This window comes from Danio rerio, chromosome 3, assembly GCF_049306965.1.
Source record: "Danio rerio strain Tuebingen ecotype United States chromosome 3, GRCz12tu, whole genome shotgun sequence".
NCBI classification, from domain to species: domain Eukaryota; kingdom Metazoa; phylum Chordata; class Actinopteri; order Cypriniformes; family Danionidae; genus Danio; species Danio rerio.
Window position 1 is genome coordinate 17,403,829 of NC_133178.1, and position 20,766 is coordinate 17,424,594.

General features: G+C 34.8%; 1 protein-coding gene across 12 annotated transcripts in view; it reads left to right on the plus strand.

Moving 5' to 3' along the window:
- The window catches only part of arhgap17b (Rho GTPase activating protein 17b), a 71,722-nt gene that overhangs the window by 42,207 nt on the left and 8,749 nt on the right, over nt 1–20,766 (plus strand). For 3 of the 12 annotated variants that reach the window (XM_073934777.1, XM_009299324.5, XM_009299322.5), the window contains exons 12-19: nt 2,154–2,235; nt 7,542–7,622; nt 7,712–7,825; nt 9,235–9,326; nt 9,879–10,014; nt 12,633–12,845; nt 15,819–15,967; nt 18,787–19,179. In XM_073934777.1, the coding sequence (XP_073790878.1) occupies nt 2,154–2,235; nt 7,542–7,622; nt 7,712–7,825; nt 9,235–9,326; nt 9,879–10,014; nt 12,633–12,845; nt 15,819–15,967; nt 18,787–19,179 (1,260 nt within the window). Of the gene's footprint in view, nt 1–2,153; nt 2,236–7,541; nt 7,623–7,711; nt 7,826–9,234; nt 9,327–9,878; nt 10,258–12,632; nt 12,846–15,818; nt 15,968–18,786; nt 19,180–20,766 lie in introns of those variants that run through there. The other 9 variants (XM_073934795.1, XM_009299325.5, NM_001329867.1 and 6 more) reach the window with 4 other exon arrangements.

The window sequence follows — 20,766 nt, forward strand, 5'->3', positions numbered from 1 at the left end:
GCAATTCGATTGTAGGGTTAAGCAGTTTGTTTGAAGAATTGTCATTTCTGCATTTAGATCAACTTCCCAAAATTAAAAAAATATATATTTATTTAAAGACCTTGGATCTTTCGTTTGTTTAAGTGTGAAGAGACCAAATGGTTTCAGTTTTTAAAGAGCTCCGATTATGGGTTTTTGAAAATTACATTGCATGCATTGTGCAATAAAAGTGAATGAAATCATCCAGCTGAGGCTTAAATCTGAAAGTGAAAGCTTGAAAGAATTCATTTTGCTAGGGCTGATGCTTCTAGAAAGTTAGAAAAAATCTGGGGCCTCTTCCCTAATTATTTTATTTATTTATTTCTTTATTTAATCAGGAATGTCCTATTGAGATGCAATATTTTTTTTTACCTGGAAGTTCTGATCAAGACAGGTAGCATAGGACCAAAGTTACCAAAAAAAAAAAAAAAAACATATTACAACACATGGACACACACACAAATAATATAAACATGATCAATTATTAAAACATGTGCACTGTTCTGAATTAAACTGTTTATATCTTCTTGAGAGTTGAAAGTAGGCCACTTATGATTCACAGACAATTTTACACTTGTTGTTCCTCTCCATTTCCAATGTTTTGAGTTTGACTAACACCGAGTTCAGGCTGCATGATTTCAGCCCTGATTTTGACTTGCCGACAGGTTTTGAGAAATCGCCGACAAATGCCTGAAATAACAGGCAAATCAGTGCTCGTTCATGTGAGTGACAATCACACAGCATGATCTATCAAGAACGCGACATGAGAGACTCGCCAATGAGTCGCCGACACTCATGAGATATTTGGCAAGCTAAATATCTGGAGCTGTCGGGTATTCAAATTATGCCATGTGAAATGAGTTTTGATTAAACGTAACATCCACAATCACCTACAGCCAATGAGAGAGCAGCATTCACTGCTACATGTACCTGCAGGGTAGCGGAGGTTGGGCGAGAAGTTAAAAGTGCTCATTTTCAGTTAATTTGGACCCTAGAAATGGAGGAAAAACTAGCGAAAATTTAGCAAGAGCACTGTGTCTGTTTGACGTGTTATCTGATCAATATCACAATCAGGTCGAAAAGTAAAAAAGGTTGAGGAGAAATTGTTAGTTATCTTCAAAAGCCAGGTGAGCAACACAAGTTTCTAAAGCTAAAGCCTTCTTTTTCCATTTTGTAGTTAATAACAAAAGATATATCATTTAGTTGTTTATATATAAACATTTATTAACATTATTATATCTGCGAAAAGGGGGGGATTAAACAAATTGATTAGCCATTCAAAAAAGCGAACAATTGGTCCATATTTAAAATTCCTGTCCAGAGAGGTCATGTTTTAAACTTCAATTGATCTCAGCATTCAAGTGATATAATTTCACAGGTCAGAGTTCTCACCAAGCTGTGAAACTTGTCGCATAAGTTTGCGTTTCCGCTCTGATGCATTTGCATGCGTATGAGTGGAAGTAAAAAAAAGGGCTGTGTGACCGCTATATATGAGTGTGTAATCAGTACTTGAGCAGCATCAGCTGTGTGAGTGTTATCAATGGAGATTTGGAACAGGTGTGTGTTGCATGACAGGACTTATGTTTGTTTGGACTGTTTTTTTTTTTTTTTTTTAGTTATTGTTATCAATATTCTTATTATTATTTTGACTGTATTTATTTTATTAAATTTAAATTGAAATTTAGTTTTTTTGTTGTTATTATTTGTAAAAAAAATAATACATATTGTATTTTTGTTTTGTTTTGTGCTTATTAAAAACGTATATATAGAAATATCTAAGAAATAAATTGAAAGTGCACCAAAAAAAGTCTACTCAGAGTCATTTAAACAATTTTAATGCCAGCATATGCACTTAAAGCATTAATTGAAAACCACAGATGTTAGAATTGGTCAGAAATCTAGTCATAAGTTTTACAAAAACATACTCTTTGAAGTCTTTCGTAGTTGTAATTTTCAATAGTCAATGTAAAAACAGGATTTCAGAAAATTTTTCTGTAAATCATGTTTTTAGCTATTGTAATCTTCCATGTGCAATAATAAAAAAAAACATGATATCTGAACATGACAAAAAATAGTTATTGGTTTTTGCAATTAAACTCTTAACTCTTAAACTCTGTTTTTCTATGAATATTTAGGAGCCCTGAAATCTTACCTGAGGGAGCTGCCTGAACCTCTTATGTCCTACCAGCTGTATGAAGAGTGGATTCAAGCCTCAAAGTAAGGCTTATTCACATCAATAGCCCTATGGATGCCATATTTTATTTTCTTAAGTTAATATCATTTGTTTCCACCTTTGCTCGTCTCACTTTCATGTGTGCATAAAAATATATTATAAAATATAATATTCTTTATTAAAATATATATTAAAAATATATAAACAACAAGCAATTTTTGTGAAGCGAGTAGGTATGTATTGGCCTGGCCAAGCCAAATGACTTTAGTTTTGTAGAGCTATTGGTATATTAATCATGTACTAATCATGATTTGTAATCAAAACCTCAAAACAAAACCAACAACCAGTCATTTATATGCTTCAGTTAATTTTTTTTTTTTCAATTCATCTTTTTTTCTATAGCACTTTTACAATGCAGATTGTGTCAAAGCAGCTTAACATAGAAGTTAAAGTAAACTGAAACTGTGCCAGTCCAGTTCAGAGTTGAAGTTTATTTTAGTTCAGTTCAGTGTGGTTTAATTTTCACTGTTGAAAGTCCAAACACTGAAGAGCAAATCCATCGATGCGGAGCTCTACAAGTCCCAAAACCAAGCAAGCCAGTTCAAGAATTCCCACTGCTGCATTTCCACTGTTGGGCCAGTGTGAGCCAGGGATTTTATTAGGCTGGGTCATGCCAGTAGCCCGGGAGCATGAGCAGTGAGGCTAAAATCATGTTGCGTTTCCACTGTTGGGCTAGTATCTTAAAGAATGTTAAAGAATGCAGGGGCTGACATTTCTTATGTTCACCTAGGCTTCATTTATTTGATTAAAAACATTTTTTATTAAATAAAATAATTATTTATTTTTAAAGAAAATTTGTTGGATTACAGATACAACATATGAAGCTCTATGAACCTATGAAACCCTGGTCAGATTACGCGATTTTTATTGTCAGTCAAAAAAATCACTATGTCAGATTTTTTTTTTTTTTTTTTACAATTTATTTGGTGTTTTTTTTTTCTTGAAAAAATCTTAACTTGTTGTGGGTAACACATATGCAGACTACCTGTTCCTTCAGGATCAGTCATCCCGTGACATCCACGACAAGCGTTATTTCCCAAAGCAGTCAGGAGTGTTACTATAACAAAATGTCTTATCTCAATTTAGATATTTTTAATCTTAATTCAATCTCAATAAACACAAAATGTCTTGTCACAATTTAAATATTTTTGATATTTATTCAATCTTAATAAACACTGATGCTTGCTGACAACTAATAACAGCATTATTAAAGGCATTCATTACAACATGTATAAGATAAAACTTATGATTCCTTTTTAATATTAAGATATTTTCTTTGAAATCTAAAAGTATATTTTTCAGCCAGGGTTTCTTATTAAATAGTCCCTCGCCTGAACTTGCTGCGAGTGAAACGGAGAAATGAGAGCACATAAACAACACCAAGGAAAAAGCAGATACTAAAGACATAATATTTAAAATAATGACATATTAAAAAATTGGCAAATATATGACAGGTTTGTGATACAATCACAGTGAAACATTTATTAACCTTTATAAATCTTTATATCTCAGAGCAAAAAAAAAATCATCCACCTATATAGGTGAGTAGTGGACGGGCACAAACAAAAATATAATGACTATATTTTTCTTGGGAAAAATATCTTCTTAAACGCATTAACGGCAGCACCCACTGATAAAACCGAGAAATATGTGCTCCTATTGCACAGTGTCATCCACATGACTGAACTCGATGTGAAAAGTTAAACATGCTCGACTTTCTGCGATGGTGTCTTGAGGTGTCGCATGCATGGTATCGGTCGTTCTGAACTATGCCACATTACACAAGAAAAAATGATTGAATCTAGTGTCACGACGATCATATGTCGTTTATAAATCTTCACAAATCAGAGATGGAAAGTACAAATACTTCGTTACTGTACTTAAGTAGATTTTTCTGGTATCAGTACTTTACTCCACTATTTATTTTTCTGACAACTTTTTACTTTTTGCATTTTTACACAAATGTCTGTACTTTTTACTCATTACATTTTTAAATCGGGCTCATTACTTTCGTTTTAATGTGGTTTGTGGTGCAGTCTATATTATTTCTTGTCATTGCGCAATTTGAACGCCTTTTTGATTCAGTCAATCTATTTGTGGTTGCGCGCCTGTGTGCTGCAGTGCACTGCTTTTTCAACCTCTGATCACACACCATAGGCTTGTTTATTTAGGCTTAGCATTGGAATGGCAAACGTGGATGAGAAGTCCGCGATTTCATTACTGATCAAGTTCATTGTCATGTTTATACCGGGTAATAAGATGCATTTTGGCCGATCAGATCACAGGTAAAATAGGAGACCAGTCCTGTTCAAATCTGGCATTAAACTCTGGGGTTAAAGTCATTTGTCCACTTACGACCTTGCTATACTGATACACTAACCTTCTGATCTTTCAATCAAATTCAGCGGGGGGAAAAAATCAATCATACACTTTTTTTTTTGTCAATGTTTGTGCAGTTAGTACTACAGCAGTTAAATACCTTTAAACACATTATGCAATGAGGTTTCATAGCTTTAACATGTATCTTATGTACACTGTTGTCTTTATTTAAATTTATTACATAATTTGTTAGATAAATATTTTAGAACATCAAAAGTATTTATACTAGGTGGATTTATGTATTAAAATATAATGCAAAGGATCAGGAATTTATCATTTGAAAAAATAATGATGCAAAAATGTATGAACAGCCTTAATGACTTTATCTGTTAAATAAATTATACAGAATACTCTAAAAAAACAAACAAACAAACAAACAAAAATACAAACAAACAGTGAAATCATGTGAGCTACAAGAGTGTACCGTTTGAAGAAAATGAAGCTGCTTTAGCATAATGCAAAAATTTATTTGTAGTCAAATACATTCAGTTTTTTTATTTTATCAAAAGAAAAAAATGTTTGAGACAAAATGAAGTATTAAATTTAAGACCTTTATTAGTTATAAATACAGTATATAGCCAGAAGAATTATGCTTCAGAATATATGAATGAGAATGTCAGCTGTTGTTTTTAAAAGCCATAAAGTTATGTTTTGTGTCCAGGTGATGATATACAAGGCAACTTTTTGAGCAGTCTTGTTGGACAATATTGTAGAGTAATGTTACTTTGCTAGTTTGCGGCTGAAAACAAAATTCTGATGAAAAAAAGATGGAAATGTAAGTTATTTTATGTTGGTGTATACATGATGTGTGTATACCCTGTGAAACTAAAACGGGTAGTAGTAATACTTTTTACTTAAGTACTTGTTTTAGGCCGTACTTTTTTACTTTTACTTGAGTACAAAAGCATAATCAGTTCTTCAACTTTTACCAGAGTCATTTTAAAGTATCTGTTTGAGTAAAAGATGTGTGTACTTTTGCCATCTCTGCCCACGACTCCCTAAAGTATGTCAAAGAAATGGTGCTGAAATCGTGACACTCGTGTGATCTGACCGGGGCTTCAGACAATATACACAAAATAAAGTGCTTTTAATTCAATAAAAAAACTCTTGATTTCTTTTTGATTTTAGCATTTATTATTATTATTTTTTTTTTAAAATACTATTTTTGGCACACATTCAGTATATAAGTGTTTCCTTGTTGTCTTCTGAATAGTATGTGATTGCAGCCTAACAAATAAATGAAAGTGGATGATTCTGCTAAAGTTCTCAGCAGAGACAGTATCATATCTCAACAACAAACATTTCAAAGAATTTACATCTGTTTTCTGAAAACCAGTAACTAAAATGCTATTTGAAGTAAAAGAACATAAATAGTAGATGGCCTGATGTAATCACTTTTTATATTGGTATCCCATAAAATGATCACTGACTTCCGGATGGTGTTCTGGCTCTGTGCTCTTATGTAACAGCTGTTAAAGGTGGAGCACAGATATAGAGTCAGTGGTGATAAGCTCATATGATCAGTCTGTCCTTTCTGCTGGAACATGATGCTTTCACAACCCTCAGATAATAGTGTAGCCGTGTAGATGTTTTCTGTTAAATTGAACTCTAGTGATTATATTTGATGTTGTAATTTTGTTGAATGTATTTTTAATGAATGAATTTTTGATTTTACATACATTTCTATTAACATGTGCTGGTTATTTATTTATTTTCTTTTCGGATTAGTCCCTTTATTAATCCAGGGTCGCCACAGCAGAATGAACCGACAACTTATCCAATATATATTTTACGCAGTGGATGCCCTTCCAGCCGCAACCTATCTCTGGAAAACATTCATACACACTTATTCACAGTCATACACTACGGACAATTTAGTTTATTCAATTCACCTATAGCGCATGTCTTCGAACTTGTGGGGGAAACCGGAGCACCTGGAGGAAAACCAGGCATAAACTGGGAGAACAGGGAAACTTCACACAGAAATGCCATTGGAACCAGCCGAAGCTCGAACCAGTCACCTTCTAGCTGTGAAGGAATTATGCTACCCACTGTGCCGCCGTGTAGCCAAGTGCTAGTTAATAAAAAATTTTTTTTTCCAACAAGTTTTTCAACATAACAATTTGAATAATAATTTTATTTGTCTTTGTCATGATGACAGTAAATACAATTTTGCTAGATATTTTGGAAAACTCTAGTAATCAGAATAAAGTGCAGATTAAAGGCTTAATGGTCAATTAGGCAAATCATTGGACAACAGTAGCTTCTTCTGTGGCCAATGAAATCAAATTCTTAAGGGGTTTTATAATGTTGACCATAAAAATTTGTTTATAAAAATTAAAAACTGCTTTTATTTTAGCTAATCTAAAAAAAAAGACTTTCTACAGCAGAAATCTATGAAAAAATGCTATGGAAATTTCCTTGCTCTGGTAAACAAGAATAAAAAATCCACAGGATGGCTAATAATTGTGCTGTAAACCGTATGTCAAAATCACTTTTGTACATTTAATTAGATGCAGAAAGTAAAGTGTGACGTGTTTTTTTTTTTTTTTTTTTTTTTTTTTTTTAAACATGGCGTTTTTATTAATCTTGTGTGAAAGTTAATTCTAACCCTGAAAACAAAACAAAAAATCTCTTTCTTGTGTATGGAAAAAGTGACACCCAGGCTAATATGTGTGTGAATTCATTCATTTACTTTTCATCTTAGCCTCTTTATTAATCTGGAGTCGCCACAGTGGAATGAACCGCCAACTTATCCAGCATATGTTTTAGGCAGCACATGCCCTTCCAGCTGCAACCCATCACTGGGAAACACCCATACACACTGATTCTGTTGTGTGTGAATGTTTTAGATAGAATATTATAAAACTGTCTCTCTCTCTGTTTGTGTCTTGTTTTGTCTGGTTTGCAGTATCTCTGACCCTGATAAGAGGCTTCAGGCACTGTGGGTGGTGTGCGACATGTTACCAAAGGCCAACAAGACCAATTTTAGGTCTGCTTATTAATACACCAATCTAACTTTTGACATTGTCCTTAAACGGCTATCATGTTCGAAGCTAACATGCATGTGTGTGTGTACAGGTACCTGGTGAAGTTTCTTGCCAAGCTCGCTCTTGAAAGTGATGTCAACAAGATGACTGCAAGCAACATCGCTATTGTACTGGGACCCAATTTACTGTGGGCCAAAACTGAGGGGTGAGACACAAACAAATTTGTCTCACATAAGCCATCATTACGTGCATCACATATGGATTTGTTGATGCAGAAAATGCTAGTAATGTTCTTGTTTTTACTGCTCGTGAATAGGGCTGTGCAATATGACAATATATCTATCGTATGGACAAAATAGAAAGTCTATATTTTTGAATTGTGACTTGTCGTTTATTTAGCCGTGTCACAAAATACACTGCTTTATAGTAATACCTTTTCATAATTTATATGAACGCATTATTACAGGCCAATACAGGGACGCTGACAGAAGCATCATGAGAAAGTTGCCATCTTTCCGGCAGCTAGCTCTCTGCAACTCTTACATGGCCGCCCACCGAAGCTAAGCAGGGCTTCGCCCGGTCAGTACCTGAATGGTAGACCACGTAGGAAAGCTAGGTTGCTGCCCGAAGCGGTGTTAGTGAGGTCAGCAGTGGGCGCTCAACCTGCAATCTGTGTGGGTCGTAACGCCCCTGTATAGTGAAGGGGACTGCTCAATGAGCCCCTTCTTTCAGAAAAGACGTTAAACCGAGGTCCTAACTCTCTGTGGTGGTTAAAAATCCCAGGATGTCCTTTGAAAAAGAGTAGGGGTTTAACCCCGGCAACCTGCCCAATATATATCATGGCCTCCTAAACATCCCCATATCATTATTGGCTTTATCACACCGTCTCCTTCCCACCAATCAGCTGGTGTGCGGTCTGGTGCAGTATTGCTGCTGTTGCGTCATCCAGGTGGATGCTGCACACTGGTGGTGGATGAGGAGATTCCCCCCAATATGTAAAGCGATTTAAATGCCCAGAAAAGCGCTTTATAAATGTAAGGAATTATTATTATTATTATTGTCTTGAAAGTGTAAAGTTCACTCTTTATTTAGAGAAATCTTAATTTATTTTTTAAATCTTTTTATTGGTCTGTTGTTTGACAACTATTTAAATATTGACAGAGGTAAACAGTAATACATTGTCCATTGATATTCCCATCCCCAATCCCTCGTTCATTAACTCAATTAACAAAACAAGAATTATAATGATATAAATACATAAATAATATTGTTTACTTTAATGGTTAACCTGTAGTCAATAGTTTTTAAATGTGCTTTACATTTTAATTAACATTTACTTTATATTTCTACATTGTTAGGCCCTAAAGATTTAGTAAGTGAATTCTATAAAAGTTCTTTACATTTGGTCAGTATATATATATATATATATATATATATATATATATATATATATATATATATATATATATACTGTATAACCCAATAATTGATTGAGTTGACAGAAATGGTACTACATCGAATGAGATTACTTGTGATATTTTTGTCATGTCGCCCAGCTCTACTTGTTAACAGTTGGATATATGTTTTTTGCTGTCGTTGTTGTTGCTCTTCTAGAAGTCTTGCTGAGATGGCAGCTACTACCTCTGTCCATGTGGTGTCTATAATTGAACTGATAATCAACCATGCAGGCTGGTTCTTTCCAGGAGGTAAAGTTACAGTAGACTGTCATTGTTCAAAACCCATTAAGCGTTCTCTTTGTTTTTGTCTAGATAGGCTGCCACCTTAAAAATCAACACATCTTGAGAAATGCTTTAGGAGATTCAGTAATTATCACGGTTATATCTGATATATCCTGCTTGTAATTTCTGCCCTATCAAGCTTGGAAATTTTAAAACAGGATTTTCCAGCTGCCTACTAGGAAAAGTGACACTTGATGCTAATTTTTTTACTCACAAACATTTTACTCATAACATAATTATTATTTCATTATTATGATTATTTAGCAGGAACAATGCAGTATAGCATTGCTACAGTTTCAAGCAGCTGACGTGCCACATATGAGCTTAAAAAAAATAGAAGTAGTGGAAATACAGTAAATGACATAATTTGAGAAATTTGACATCATTTCCTTTCACAACTTTAGATTTTGTGCTGAAAACAAATCTTTATTGACAGCTAAGTTTAGAAAGTGATCTTAACTCTGAACTTATATTTTATCAGTCCCAAGTCTGAAATTCCTCTGCTTTTTGGCTTTTTAGATGTGGACTTCAACGTGTCCGGTGTGTTTGCCATGCCTGGGTGCCCCGGAACACCTGATGTAGAGTATGGGACCATCGAGAGGAGGCGCCCAGGCAGCCAGGGCTCGCTTGATTCTGACACGGCCCGCAAAGACAGGTACAGGTCTCATCCCCGCGTTCACAAACATGACTCCAACTCCACAGTAGTGTCCGCTTCCTATGTAGTGGCCAGTGAGTCGGTCACAGTCAAAGCAGACAGTCTGAGTCCACAGCTGGGGGCTGTTTAGACCTACATTCATTACAGTTATTTGTGTTTTTGCTTCATTTTCCTTTTGCTTTCTGTTTTGTCAACCGTTGCTTATTGTATGCTTTCTGAAATAAATAAACTTTATATACAGTAGCTATGTATAAATGCGTTATTGATATATATAATGATTATGAGTTAGACAAGAAAAAAGCACTAATGCAGCACTGATGTTGCAATGAAGTAACTAAAATGAATACAGTGAAGCATTTGGCAGACATTTGACTAAAAACCACATTAAAAATTACCTTTTTTTTTATCAGTCATTGTTTTTCCTTGAACATTTTTTTGGCTTTACTTGTGCTTATGCGCTGCTGTTTCAGCTATAGGAAGGCTAAGAACAGATTGGAAAATAGCATGTTGAGAGGGTAATTCTGAAATTGTGATGGTGGTTTTTTGACACAGCGAGTGTGAAAGCAGGAAGCAGCGAGTCGCTCTTCTGAGTTTGGTATGTTTAGAATGAGTCAGACAGCTCCTGCCCCGCAGGCGATCATACCGAACATTCAGAGCTTGAAAAGGGGAACACTTTGGGCCTCAGGTGGAGGACAAAATCCACTGAAAGTCACTGGCAAATGCAGTCATTTTCTGTGAGATTTGACTGCTTCATTGTTTACCTGAAAATGAAACTTTGCTGTCATTCAACTGTTTAAGATGTAGGTGACCTTTTCTTTCTTCAGGAGAACATTAAAAAAATGTAGCTGAAACTGGGGTCCTTGGTGTTTCATAAAATTCAAGTCGACAGCTAACTGCATTTCTAGTGTAAAAACACTCACACAGGCGAAACTACATGAATTCTTGTACTGCAAACTGCAGTGGTTGTAGTGTGTGGTCAGGTGGTGGTCTTGTCCCCCTTTTCCTCCGTCACTGTAGAGACTAACCCTACTAGGTGTGTTTCCATTACAAATTCACACAAAACTTTTGCAATGTTTTGTAGATGTATTATTGCAAAATGACATTGTGTCTATTAATGGAGTAAATTGCGAATTAAACTCGTCCTCTCACAATAAGTAATTGCAAAAATCATGGTGACATATAGGTCGTATAAGCAGTTAGACGTGTGTCAGACAAACCTTAAGTCAGGATATGCCCCTTATACAGTACATTGCATAAAAATCTTCTGAACAGATTTTTTTGTGTGCACCATCATCGGTTTCTGTAAATATCTAAAATCATATTGAAATCATAATCATGTGACATAATTTATGCCATGTGACATTTCCATTGCAGTTTTGCTAAATATGAATTTTCCAATTTGCCTGAAAAATACTTGTTTGCAGCATACAAAATACAGACTTTTTTCAAAACTGAGGCGTTTTCATTAGGAATATTTGCAATTTCAATTCTACATAGTCACAACTTTAAGGAATGTTCATGTTTTTTATGTATATCATAGGGGGATTTTTGCAAAATTGATGCATGTGATTTTCGTTTTTTCAATAATTTCAATTCGCAATTTTAAGTCTACAAATACAAGCATAGATCCATATCTATAACAAATGCTCATGTGACCTTTACATGCATCAAGGGACCTGTAAATGCACACAAAATTAAATAAAAATATATTCCATTAGAGTTTTCAAATTCCTTCAAAAACCTCCTCATGCAAGTGTTAAAACGTTTATGTTTATTTATTTATTTTTCACCAAATCGATGCGTTTCCAATTACGCAAATTTTTAATTCGCAGTTTCAACTCTACATTTAAGTGTATAGCCGTATGTTTACAGAATGATCATGTGACTTTTACATACATCAAGAGACCTGTAAATGCAAAGCAAACTAAATACTGAATTGGAGTTTTCAGATTCCCCCCAAAAACCTCCAAATGTGAGTGTTAAAGCTTTATTGGGTGTTTTTGCTTGATAGATGTTACACATAGCCATACGTTTACAGAATAAGCATGTGTTATACATATACCAAGTGACCTTTTAAATGCAAAAAAAATATATATAAATAAATAAATTCCATTCCAAATTACCCCAAAATTCTCCTCATGCGAGAAAACTTAAAGAATGGTCATGTGACTTTTTCAATTCAATTAATCTTTATTTCTATAGCGCTTTTACAATGTAGATCGTGTCAAAGCAGCTTTACATAGAAGATTATAGTAAATTGTCAGTACAGTGTCAGTCCAGACACTTATACATACTGTATGTAAGACCATGGCCTTTAGTGTCTGTCGCTAGAGCAACTTTAAAGGTCAGAGGAGTGAGGTTTACCTGCACAGCACTTCGCTAGCTGGCCTCCGTTACACAAACACTAAGTGACCTGTAAATGCGAAAAACATTTCTTATGCCATTTTTAAATAGCCTGAAAAGCCACCTGATGCGAGCATAAAAGCTTTGTGTGTGTTATTGTAAAGTTGATGGATCCGTATTTTCAATTTGCAATGTCAATTGGAAGGGTATTGGAAACACGCTGACTGTCAGTCTGTGGTGTGAGTGTTTCATGCTGTCTCCCCTCTTCCCTGTAGCCCTGCTAACAAACAGCCGGAATTCGCCCCTCGTAGAACTGGCACAATAACTAAAAAGCAGCACTCCACGCCAAACTTCCAGCCCCCTCTCCCTCCCATTGAGGCCGGGGGGGGTTCGGCGTTTGAGTCGTGCCCTCAGTTGCCCGCTGCCGGTCTGGAGGCACTTCAGACCCAGCAGACATTAGTTCAGCAGAGCCCTGCCTCAGACAACAGGTAAGGATTGGTGCAACCGTCAAAATCCTTTTTCTTCACCACGCCAGCTGCTGCCAGATGCCAGGAGCCGCCGCTGCTCAAATCTGTGCGCACATCAGCCTGTGCCACTCTCTTGATTAGTGCTTCAAAAACGCTGCTTGAAAATCAGTGGGTGCATTTTTAGTGAAAGGTATTAATCTACTGCAGATGTCTTTCATTGAGTTTTTTTTTGTGCAGTTCTCAACTTTGTTTTACTTCAAAGTATTTTAAGAATAAGCACCACAATTTTGTACATGATTTAAAAGAAATTCAGTATCTTATTTATAATTGCATTTCTATATGAAATGTACAGTGTTCAGCATAATTGAGTACACCCCATTTTGAAATTTAATATATTTATTCATTTCTCAGTGAATATAGGTCATATATTTTGGTGAATTTAAACAAAACAGATTTATTAAACAGATATATTTAATTACAATAATGTTTAGTTACCAAACATTTTTAGAAATAGAAAGAAAATACAATTATCTAATACAAAAATTTATGTTTTGTTCCTCTTGAATTTTGGTCTTTTTTATACAATTGAAGTCAGAATTATTAGCCCTCCTGAATTATTAGCCCCCATGTTTATTTTCCCCCAATTTCTGTTTCACTGAGGAAAGATTTGTTCAACACATTTTAACACGTAATAGTTTTAATAACTCATTTCTAATAATTTTATTTTATGAAAATGATTTATTTTATCATGAAGACAGTAAATAATATTTTATTAGATATTTTCAAGACACTTCTATACAGCTTAAATTGACCTGAAAGGCTTAACTAGGTTAATTAGGTTAACTAGGCAGGTTAGGGTAATTAAGCAAGTTATTGTATAATGATGATTTTTTCTGTAGATTATCGAAAAAAATATAGCTTAAAGGGGCTAATCATTTTGACCTTACATTTTTTTTATTATTATTAAAAATTATTCTAGCTGAAAAAAAACAAATAAAACTTTCTCCAGAAGAAAACACATTATCAGACATACTGTGAAAATTTCATTCCTCTGTTAAACAACATTTGGGACATATTTAAAAAAGAAAAGAAATTCAACGGGGGGCTAATCATTCCGACTTCAACTTTGTGTATGAATGTATATACAAATAAATTATAGATAAAGATATAAATTTATATATCTCTAACATATAAATTTAGGTGTACTAGTTTTTAGACCGTAATCATAAGTTATTTTGTTAGATAAGCTCCAGATTTGGCTTCAGTATTGACTAATCTAATGTTTATGCACGAATATAATATTGTAAAGCTTCTTATAGAAAATATTAATTGAAATAAGTGATTTGGGAGGGGTGCCGTCATTTATGTCATTTACTGTATGTTATTCATAAAAATGAACATATTAAAAATGCTTATTATTGTATTTTATTTATGAAATGTTTTTTAAAGTATGCGTGTTATCAATCTTATGTAGAATTTTAAATGAAATTATTTTCTTTTGACTCTACAAAAAACTATATGGAAATGAATTGAATGATTACTTTAATTTTGTTTCATGGACAGCCATAGTTTAATATTTTTTTTTCAATTTGGCTTCAAGCCATTGTTTCACACAATGTGTTTGTTCATAGCTGTATAAAGCTCCATACAGCCATTTCAGCTGCCTTTTTGATTCAGGTGGTGGGTTTGATGCAGAAATCCACTTCCACAAATTGATACCAAAGAGTTTTTCAACCTGTTTTTGAAAATTATTGTTGATTTCAAATGGTCAACCTTTCAAATTACAAATCAAGGATGATTCTTCAAATGATTATAATGCTCGTCCCAAACATAGGACCAAAACCTGTCTTCTCTGACTTCTCTGTTGCTCGAGTATGATATGCGTGTCCTGCCTTGCCTTTCTCTATTTGTTTGTTAAGTTGTGCTGTCAGGAAATGCTGTTTCTGGGTCCTTTAGTCAGTTGGATTTGACAAATCCCTCTATAGCAGATTATGATCACACATTAAAGTGAATGTTTAATCTTCACTTCAGTCTCTGGACTTGCTGCATCCCTGACACGGATATTTAAACCATTTATAGGAGACAAATCACGGTCTGACCATCGATCAGATTACATTAGATTAGCCATTGATGTAAACATTATAATCAAGTATTTTTAACAGTTAAACAGCACGCTATGAACTTTTATTAGTACAATTTGTTGTTTGCTTTTAGCATCTGATCAAGAATGTGGACCCAGAAACTGTGAAAAGTTATGGCAGACTTAAAAAGCAGATTGCTTACTCTTTCTTTAGTGTAAACCAGTGGTTCCCAAAGAGGGGGTTAGTTTACAATGAGAGGGGTCGCTTTTCCAAAAATATAATTCATTTTATTAAATTATTATAATTATTATATTTTGTATAACCTACAGAAGTTAAAATAGCAGTTAATAGTTGCAAAAAACAACAACATGCTAATAAAAAGCCATTAGCCTTTCAATTTATTTTTACATTTATTTATTTCCCATTGGATTGCGACCTCTGGGGTATTTAGATTATATTAAAGACACAGCAATAGCATTAGATGCAGCTGATTGAATTTGTGGCTCCGGGTTAAACTTTGACACTTTTACGGCAGTCATTACAATAAAAATAAAGGTCATCATAACTATTTGTGGAGGAAGGTCTCAAAAGTGACATCCTCCAAAATTAAACTGAAAGTCTACTTGAGCCTGTTGTGTGTGGGCTGCTAAGTTTGTATATTTATAACTACCTCAGAGGATATTGGAGGTCGTGAGTCTTTTGCATTGTAGCTTGTTTGGGAACCCCTGGTGTAAAGGATGCACTGCTTGCTAAAACACGCTTCTAACTCTACTAACAGTTTTAACCTTTCAGAGCAAGTCCCTAACTAGACTTGGACCCCATTGCATTTTAACTTTTCTGCATGTTAACTGATTTATGTGTCTGCAATGCAGCGTTTATAAATCTAAGTTATCAGCTTCTCTTCCTCCTCCAGTAGCCTCAGCAGCAGAGACTCTGTGTCCACACCTCCAACCATGAGGAACGGCCCCGGAGGCTCCAGCGGGACGCCTGCTCCTGCTCAGCTCAGCGTCGGGACTCCTACCTCAAGCCCAAAAGGCCCCAGTCCATTCATGGTGCGCAGAGGTAAGGCCTACGTGTCCCTTTATCTTCAGTTAAAGGGGATAGTTCACCCAAAAATGAATAATCTGTCTTAATTTTCTGTCTCTTCACTTGTTCAAAACCTGTTTGAGTTTCTTTTTTCTGATGAACACAAAAGGTAACCGGCAGCATTTTTCAAAATATCTCCTTTTGTGTTCAACAGAAAAAAGAAACTCATAAAGGTTTAAACCCACAGGAGGGAGAATAAATAATGAGGTAGTTTTCATTTTTGGGTGAGCTACTCCTTTAAATATATTAGGCATATGCAATGAGGTGACTTCAACACATCTTATACATCAAAAACATTCACTTACCCAAGCAATCCACTTACCATGCACATATCTGCAATCAGCATGTTGGATCTCACACACACAAACGCATCCATATCATTTCGCCATCTCCATCCATAATGCACGCTATTAAATCTCAAATGCACGCACATATACATGTTGTCTGAATGTTGAATGTTTTTGGTTTGTCTGCATCTACATGCTGACAGTTGTTATTTGTTTAATACTTGCCGGTTGTTTGGTGTCTGTGTGTATATTTATGTTTAGTTTTTTTTTTAAATAGATATTATCAAGTGATTTTTAATAGCAGTCCTAATAGATAAAATAGCAGTGGTGTAAAGTAACAAATTAAAAATACTCACATTGCTGTAATTGAGAAGTTTTCCTCAGAAAATGTAATTTACTTCGTTTTAAAAGTGTGTACTTTTACTTTCTCTTGAGCACATTTTTAGTGCAGCATCTGTACTCTTACTTCACTATGGGAATTAGAAAACGTCCAACCTAAAATCAACCAAATATCAACGTCTAATGATGTTACAGCTTGACGTTGTGTGTACATTATCAATATGACGTCTATGGTTGCCATACCTGACAAATTTATGTCAGCATCTGACATCATTATGATTTAAGATGTCGGCTCGACGTTGGATTTTGGTCACTTTCTAACACAAGCTAAAATCAACCAAATGTCAACGTCGTTTGATGTCATTAATAACGTTGTCATTAGACGCTGACTAGACATTGAATTTTAGTCACCTGACTTCACAACCTAAATCTAACTTAATATTTACTTCTTATGAAATTGAGTTCTTGCTGAGCAATAACTAAATGCACTACAGAATGTTACTTTTACACACATCCACAAATTAAATTGTAAATCATCAGCTTTTTACAGCGTAATACTCACTAATCTTCAGTACTTTTGAAAGGTCTACTTTTTACTCAATACTTTGAGTAAGATTTACAACAGATACTTTTACTCGTGCTACATTTTTAAGCAATTAATAGTACTTTTCTGTACTCTTTCCACCACTGATCATTAGTAGTTTATTGAATATATATGAAAAATTGCTTTACTTAAACATAAATTCATTGTCAGTTGCAAAAAAGTGCCATCATTTCAAACAATTTTTTGATGCAATATTGATGTTTTAACTCGAGAAGAGTTATGAAAGCAATATTAGTAGAATATTAATTATTTAGAAAATACTGTGAACAGCCAAAAAGGCTTTTTTTTAAATAATGATATTATATATTTGGTAAAATCAGGCTGTTGGCGTTAAAATTATGCTTATGTTCAAGTTCAAGTTCAATTTATGTATATAGTACATTTCCAAACGGCCACAAGGCCACACAAAGTGCTTTATAGAAAACATACAAACAACAGCACAGACATAATAAACAAAACAGCAATGGCCACAATGTAAAGGAGCATAAAAGATGTAAAATAGATTATATAAAAACTGTTTTGGGGCTGCACGGTGGTGCAGTGGTTACCACAGTCGCCTCACAGCAAGAAGGTTGCTGGTTCGAGCCTCGGCTGGGTCAGCTGGCAATTCTGTGTGGAGTTTGCAGGTGTGGAGGAGCTCCCTGTGTTGGCGTGAGTTTCTTCTGGGTGCTTCGGTTTTCCCCACAAGTCCAAAGATATGCGCTATAGGTGAATTGGGTAAGCTAAATTTTCCGTAGTGTATGAGTGTGATTACAAGTGTATGGATGTTTCCCAGTGATGGGTTGCAGCTGGAAGGGCATCCACTGCGTAAAACATATGCTGGATAAGTTGGCGGTTCATTCCACTGTGGCTACCCTAGATTAATAAAGGGACTAAGCCGAAATTAATTGAACGAATGAATGAAAAACTGTTTAATTTCAATACCAAAAACAAATTAGTAATTGACCCTTTAAATAATTTTGCCAGGTTAAAAAATGCTACCACAGTTGACCACACTAAACAGGATTAAAAGCGAGACCGTTGGCCCCCGAGGAAGGGATTTATGGTTCAAACGACCTAGAAATTAGATGAGTCTTTAATTTAGACTTGAAACTTGTAGTTTTGTGACGTGTAGTATGTATGAACAAATATTTCTGTAAAAAGTTCAAACTTTTAGAATAAAGATATGATTAAAACTATGTTGTTTACTGCATGTACATTCTGCTGAAGTGGAGATATATGGCACAATGCTGGAGAAAAATATATTAAAATATTCTGTATTCTATAACTGTAACTGAAATCTAAAGATATTTATTGATCAATTGTGAAAAATTATTATTATTATTATTATTGTGAAAAATAATAATAATAATAATAACTTAAAAGTGTTTTTTGGATGTTTTCTTGAATTCTGTTAGACTAAAAAAACTTGAATCCTAAAACTGAGAAGTACATGATCGGTTCTTGAAAAAAATGGACAATATTTTGATAAATTGATAATGTATAATACAATGAATAGTATTTTAATAACAGTGCATCCCTAAAATGCTCCTCCATAAAATCATGCATGGACAATTTGCTTTCAGGTACAAAAAAGCAAGCTCCAGCTCCTCCCAAACCTAGTGTTCCTGCTACCTCTCCGAGTGTAAAAGCGACTCCTAACCAACCCATATCAAACCCATACTCTACACCCGGCACCCCTCAGCCTCTCATTGCACCTCGCCGCACCAACCAGACCCCCATCCAGGCCCCGAGTCACCCTCCACCTCAACCTCCATCACAACCTCCATCCCACACAGAAGAGGCAGTGCCATCTCCTCCTAGGACGCCCACCCCACCTGGGACGCCTCCTCACGACTCTTCACAGTCGCGGCCCAGACCCACACCACGCTCCCGACCCAAACCCAGTGGCCCACCACCACCACAACCTGCTGACGGAGCCAATGGGGTCTGCGTTTCTGCATCCAAGATCATCTCCGGTAAGAACATGAGGGTTTTATTTACCACTATCAAACAGTTCTCTGCTGTATTTATTATTATTAGTGGTGCTTTTCTTCTAGCATTACTTAAATATAAGGTTTGATAAATGAACTTCAAGTTGAAGTCAAACTTATTAGCCCTCCTGAATTATTAACCCCCCACCCCCTCCCCCCCTTGTATATTTTCCCCAATTTCCCCAAAGATTTTTTCAACACATTACTAAACATAACAGTTTTAATAACTTATTAAAAAATTCTATTAATTGATTTCTTTTATCTTTGCCATGATAACAGTAAATAATATTTATAGATAAAAAAATATAGATTTTTAAAAGCTTAAAAGTTAATAGGCAAGTTTGGAAAATTAGGCAAATCATTGGATAGTGATGGTTTGTTCTGTAGCAACTTAAAGACAAATGTGCTTAAAGGGGCTAAAAAATTTACCTTAAAATGTTTTATTTTTTATTTATTTTATTTTTTTTTATGAAAAACTGCTTTTATTCTAGCTGAAATAAAACAAATGAGATGTTCTTCAGAAGAAAAAATATGATTGGAAATACAGTGAAAAATAGAAAAAAGAAAAAACTCTAAAAAAAAGAAAAAACAATTTACAAGAGGGCTAATAATTTTGACTTCAACTGTATAAAGAGCATACATTTAGGCACTTAACTCATGGCAGTGTTTTTAAAAACTTGGACAGTGTGTGGATGTATCGAGCAACTGGAATGCAAATGTCTCCAAATGAAGTCTTGGGGGTCTGTTCTTTTTACGTGGAATACTCAATTAGCTGGATTTGGTTATTGACGATTTGACACGATTCCTTCCATTGAAAATAGTTGGATAGTATGGATATCAGGACCGTTTTGAGTTGGATTGGAGCTAAAAGAATGCAAATCTATTTAAGAATGCTAATTTCTATTTAATCACTTTTGAAAACACTATTTTTCTAAGTCAAGATTTCTTGTCTGGAAATTGACATTTGCACCTATACACATGTTTGATTGTGGTGAAGAATATTGCCAAAATACCCCATCTGATTAAGACGAACTTCATACGCTGCATGATATCATGACAACAGTGTTACCCAGGAAGACTTTAAATATATTGCTTTCATTTTATACCATCGTCGGAAAGATATACAAACCTGATCAAATGATTTACAAGATTTAAAGTAGTAAATCCACAAGGATGTCTTTCTTTTTCCTGTGGACAAATGGGGAAAAAAATTAATTGGCGTGTCCATGCAAGCCTGAAGTAAAACTGAAGTGCTCAGTGGAAGTATCTCTCTCTCAGTTTAACGGGTTCATTGTATAAAAGAGCAGCTGTCCAGCGTCAGTACGTCCTGGAGCTTATTATTGGAAAGAAGCCCAACACAAACCCCTGCCAAAAACTCAGAGGATTTCCCTGCTTTGGATGGATTCACGTGAAAAAAAAGGCACTCGCAAATGCTGTGGAGCTTCGTCTTCACACGCCAGATCATCCCACATCTAGAGTCAACTGCTTTATTTTCATTACATTTCTATTTCTTTGTGTGGGTTATTTTTAATATCCACATTAAAATGTATACGGTTGGTTAAAAAAAGTTAC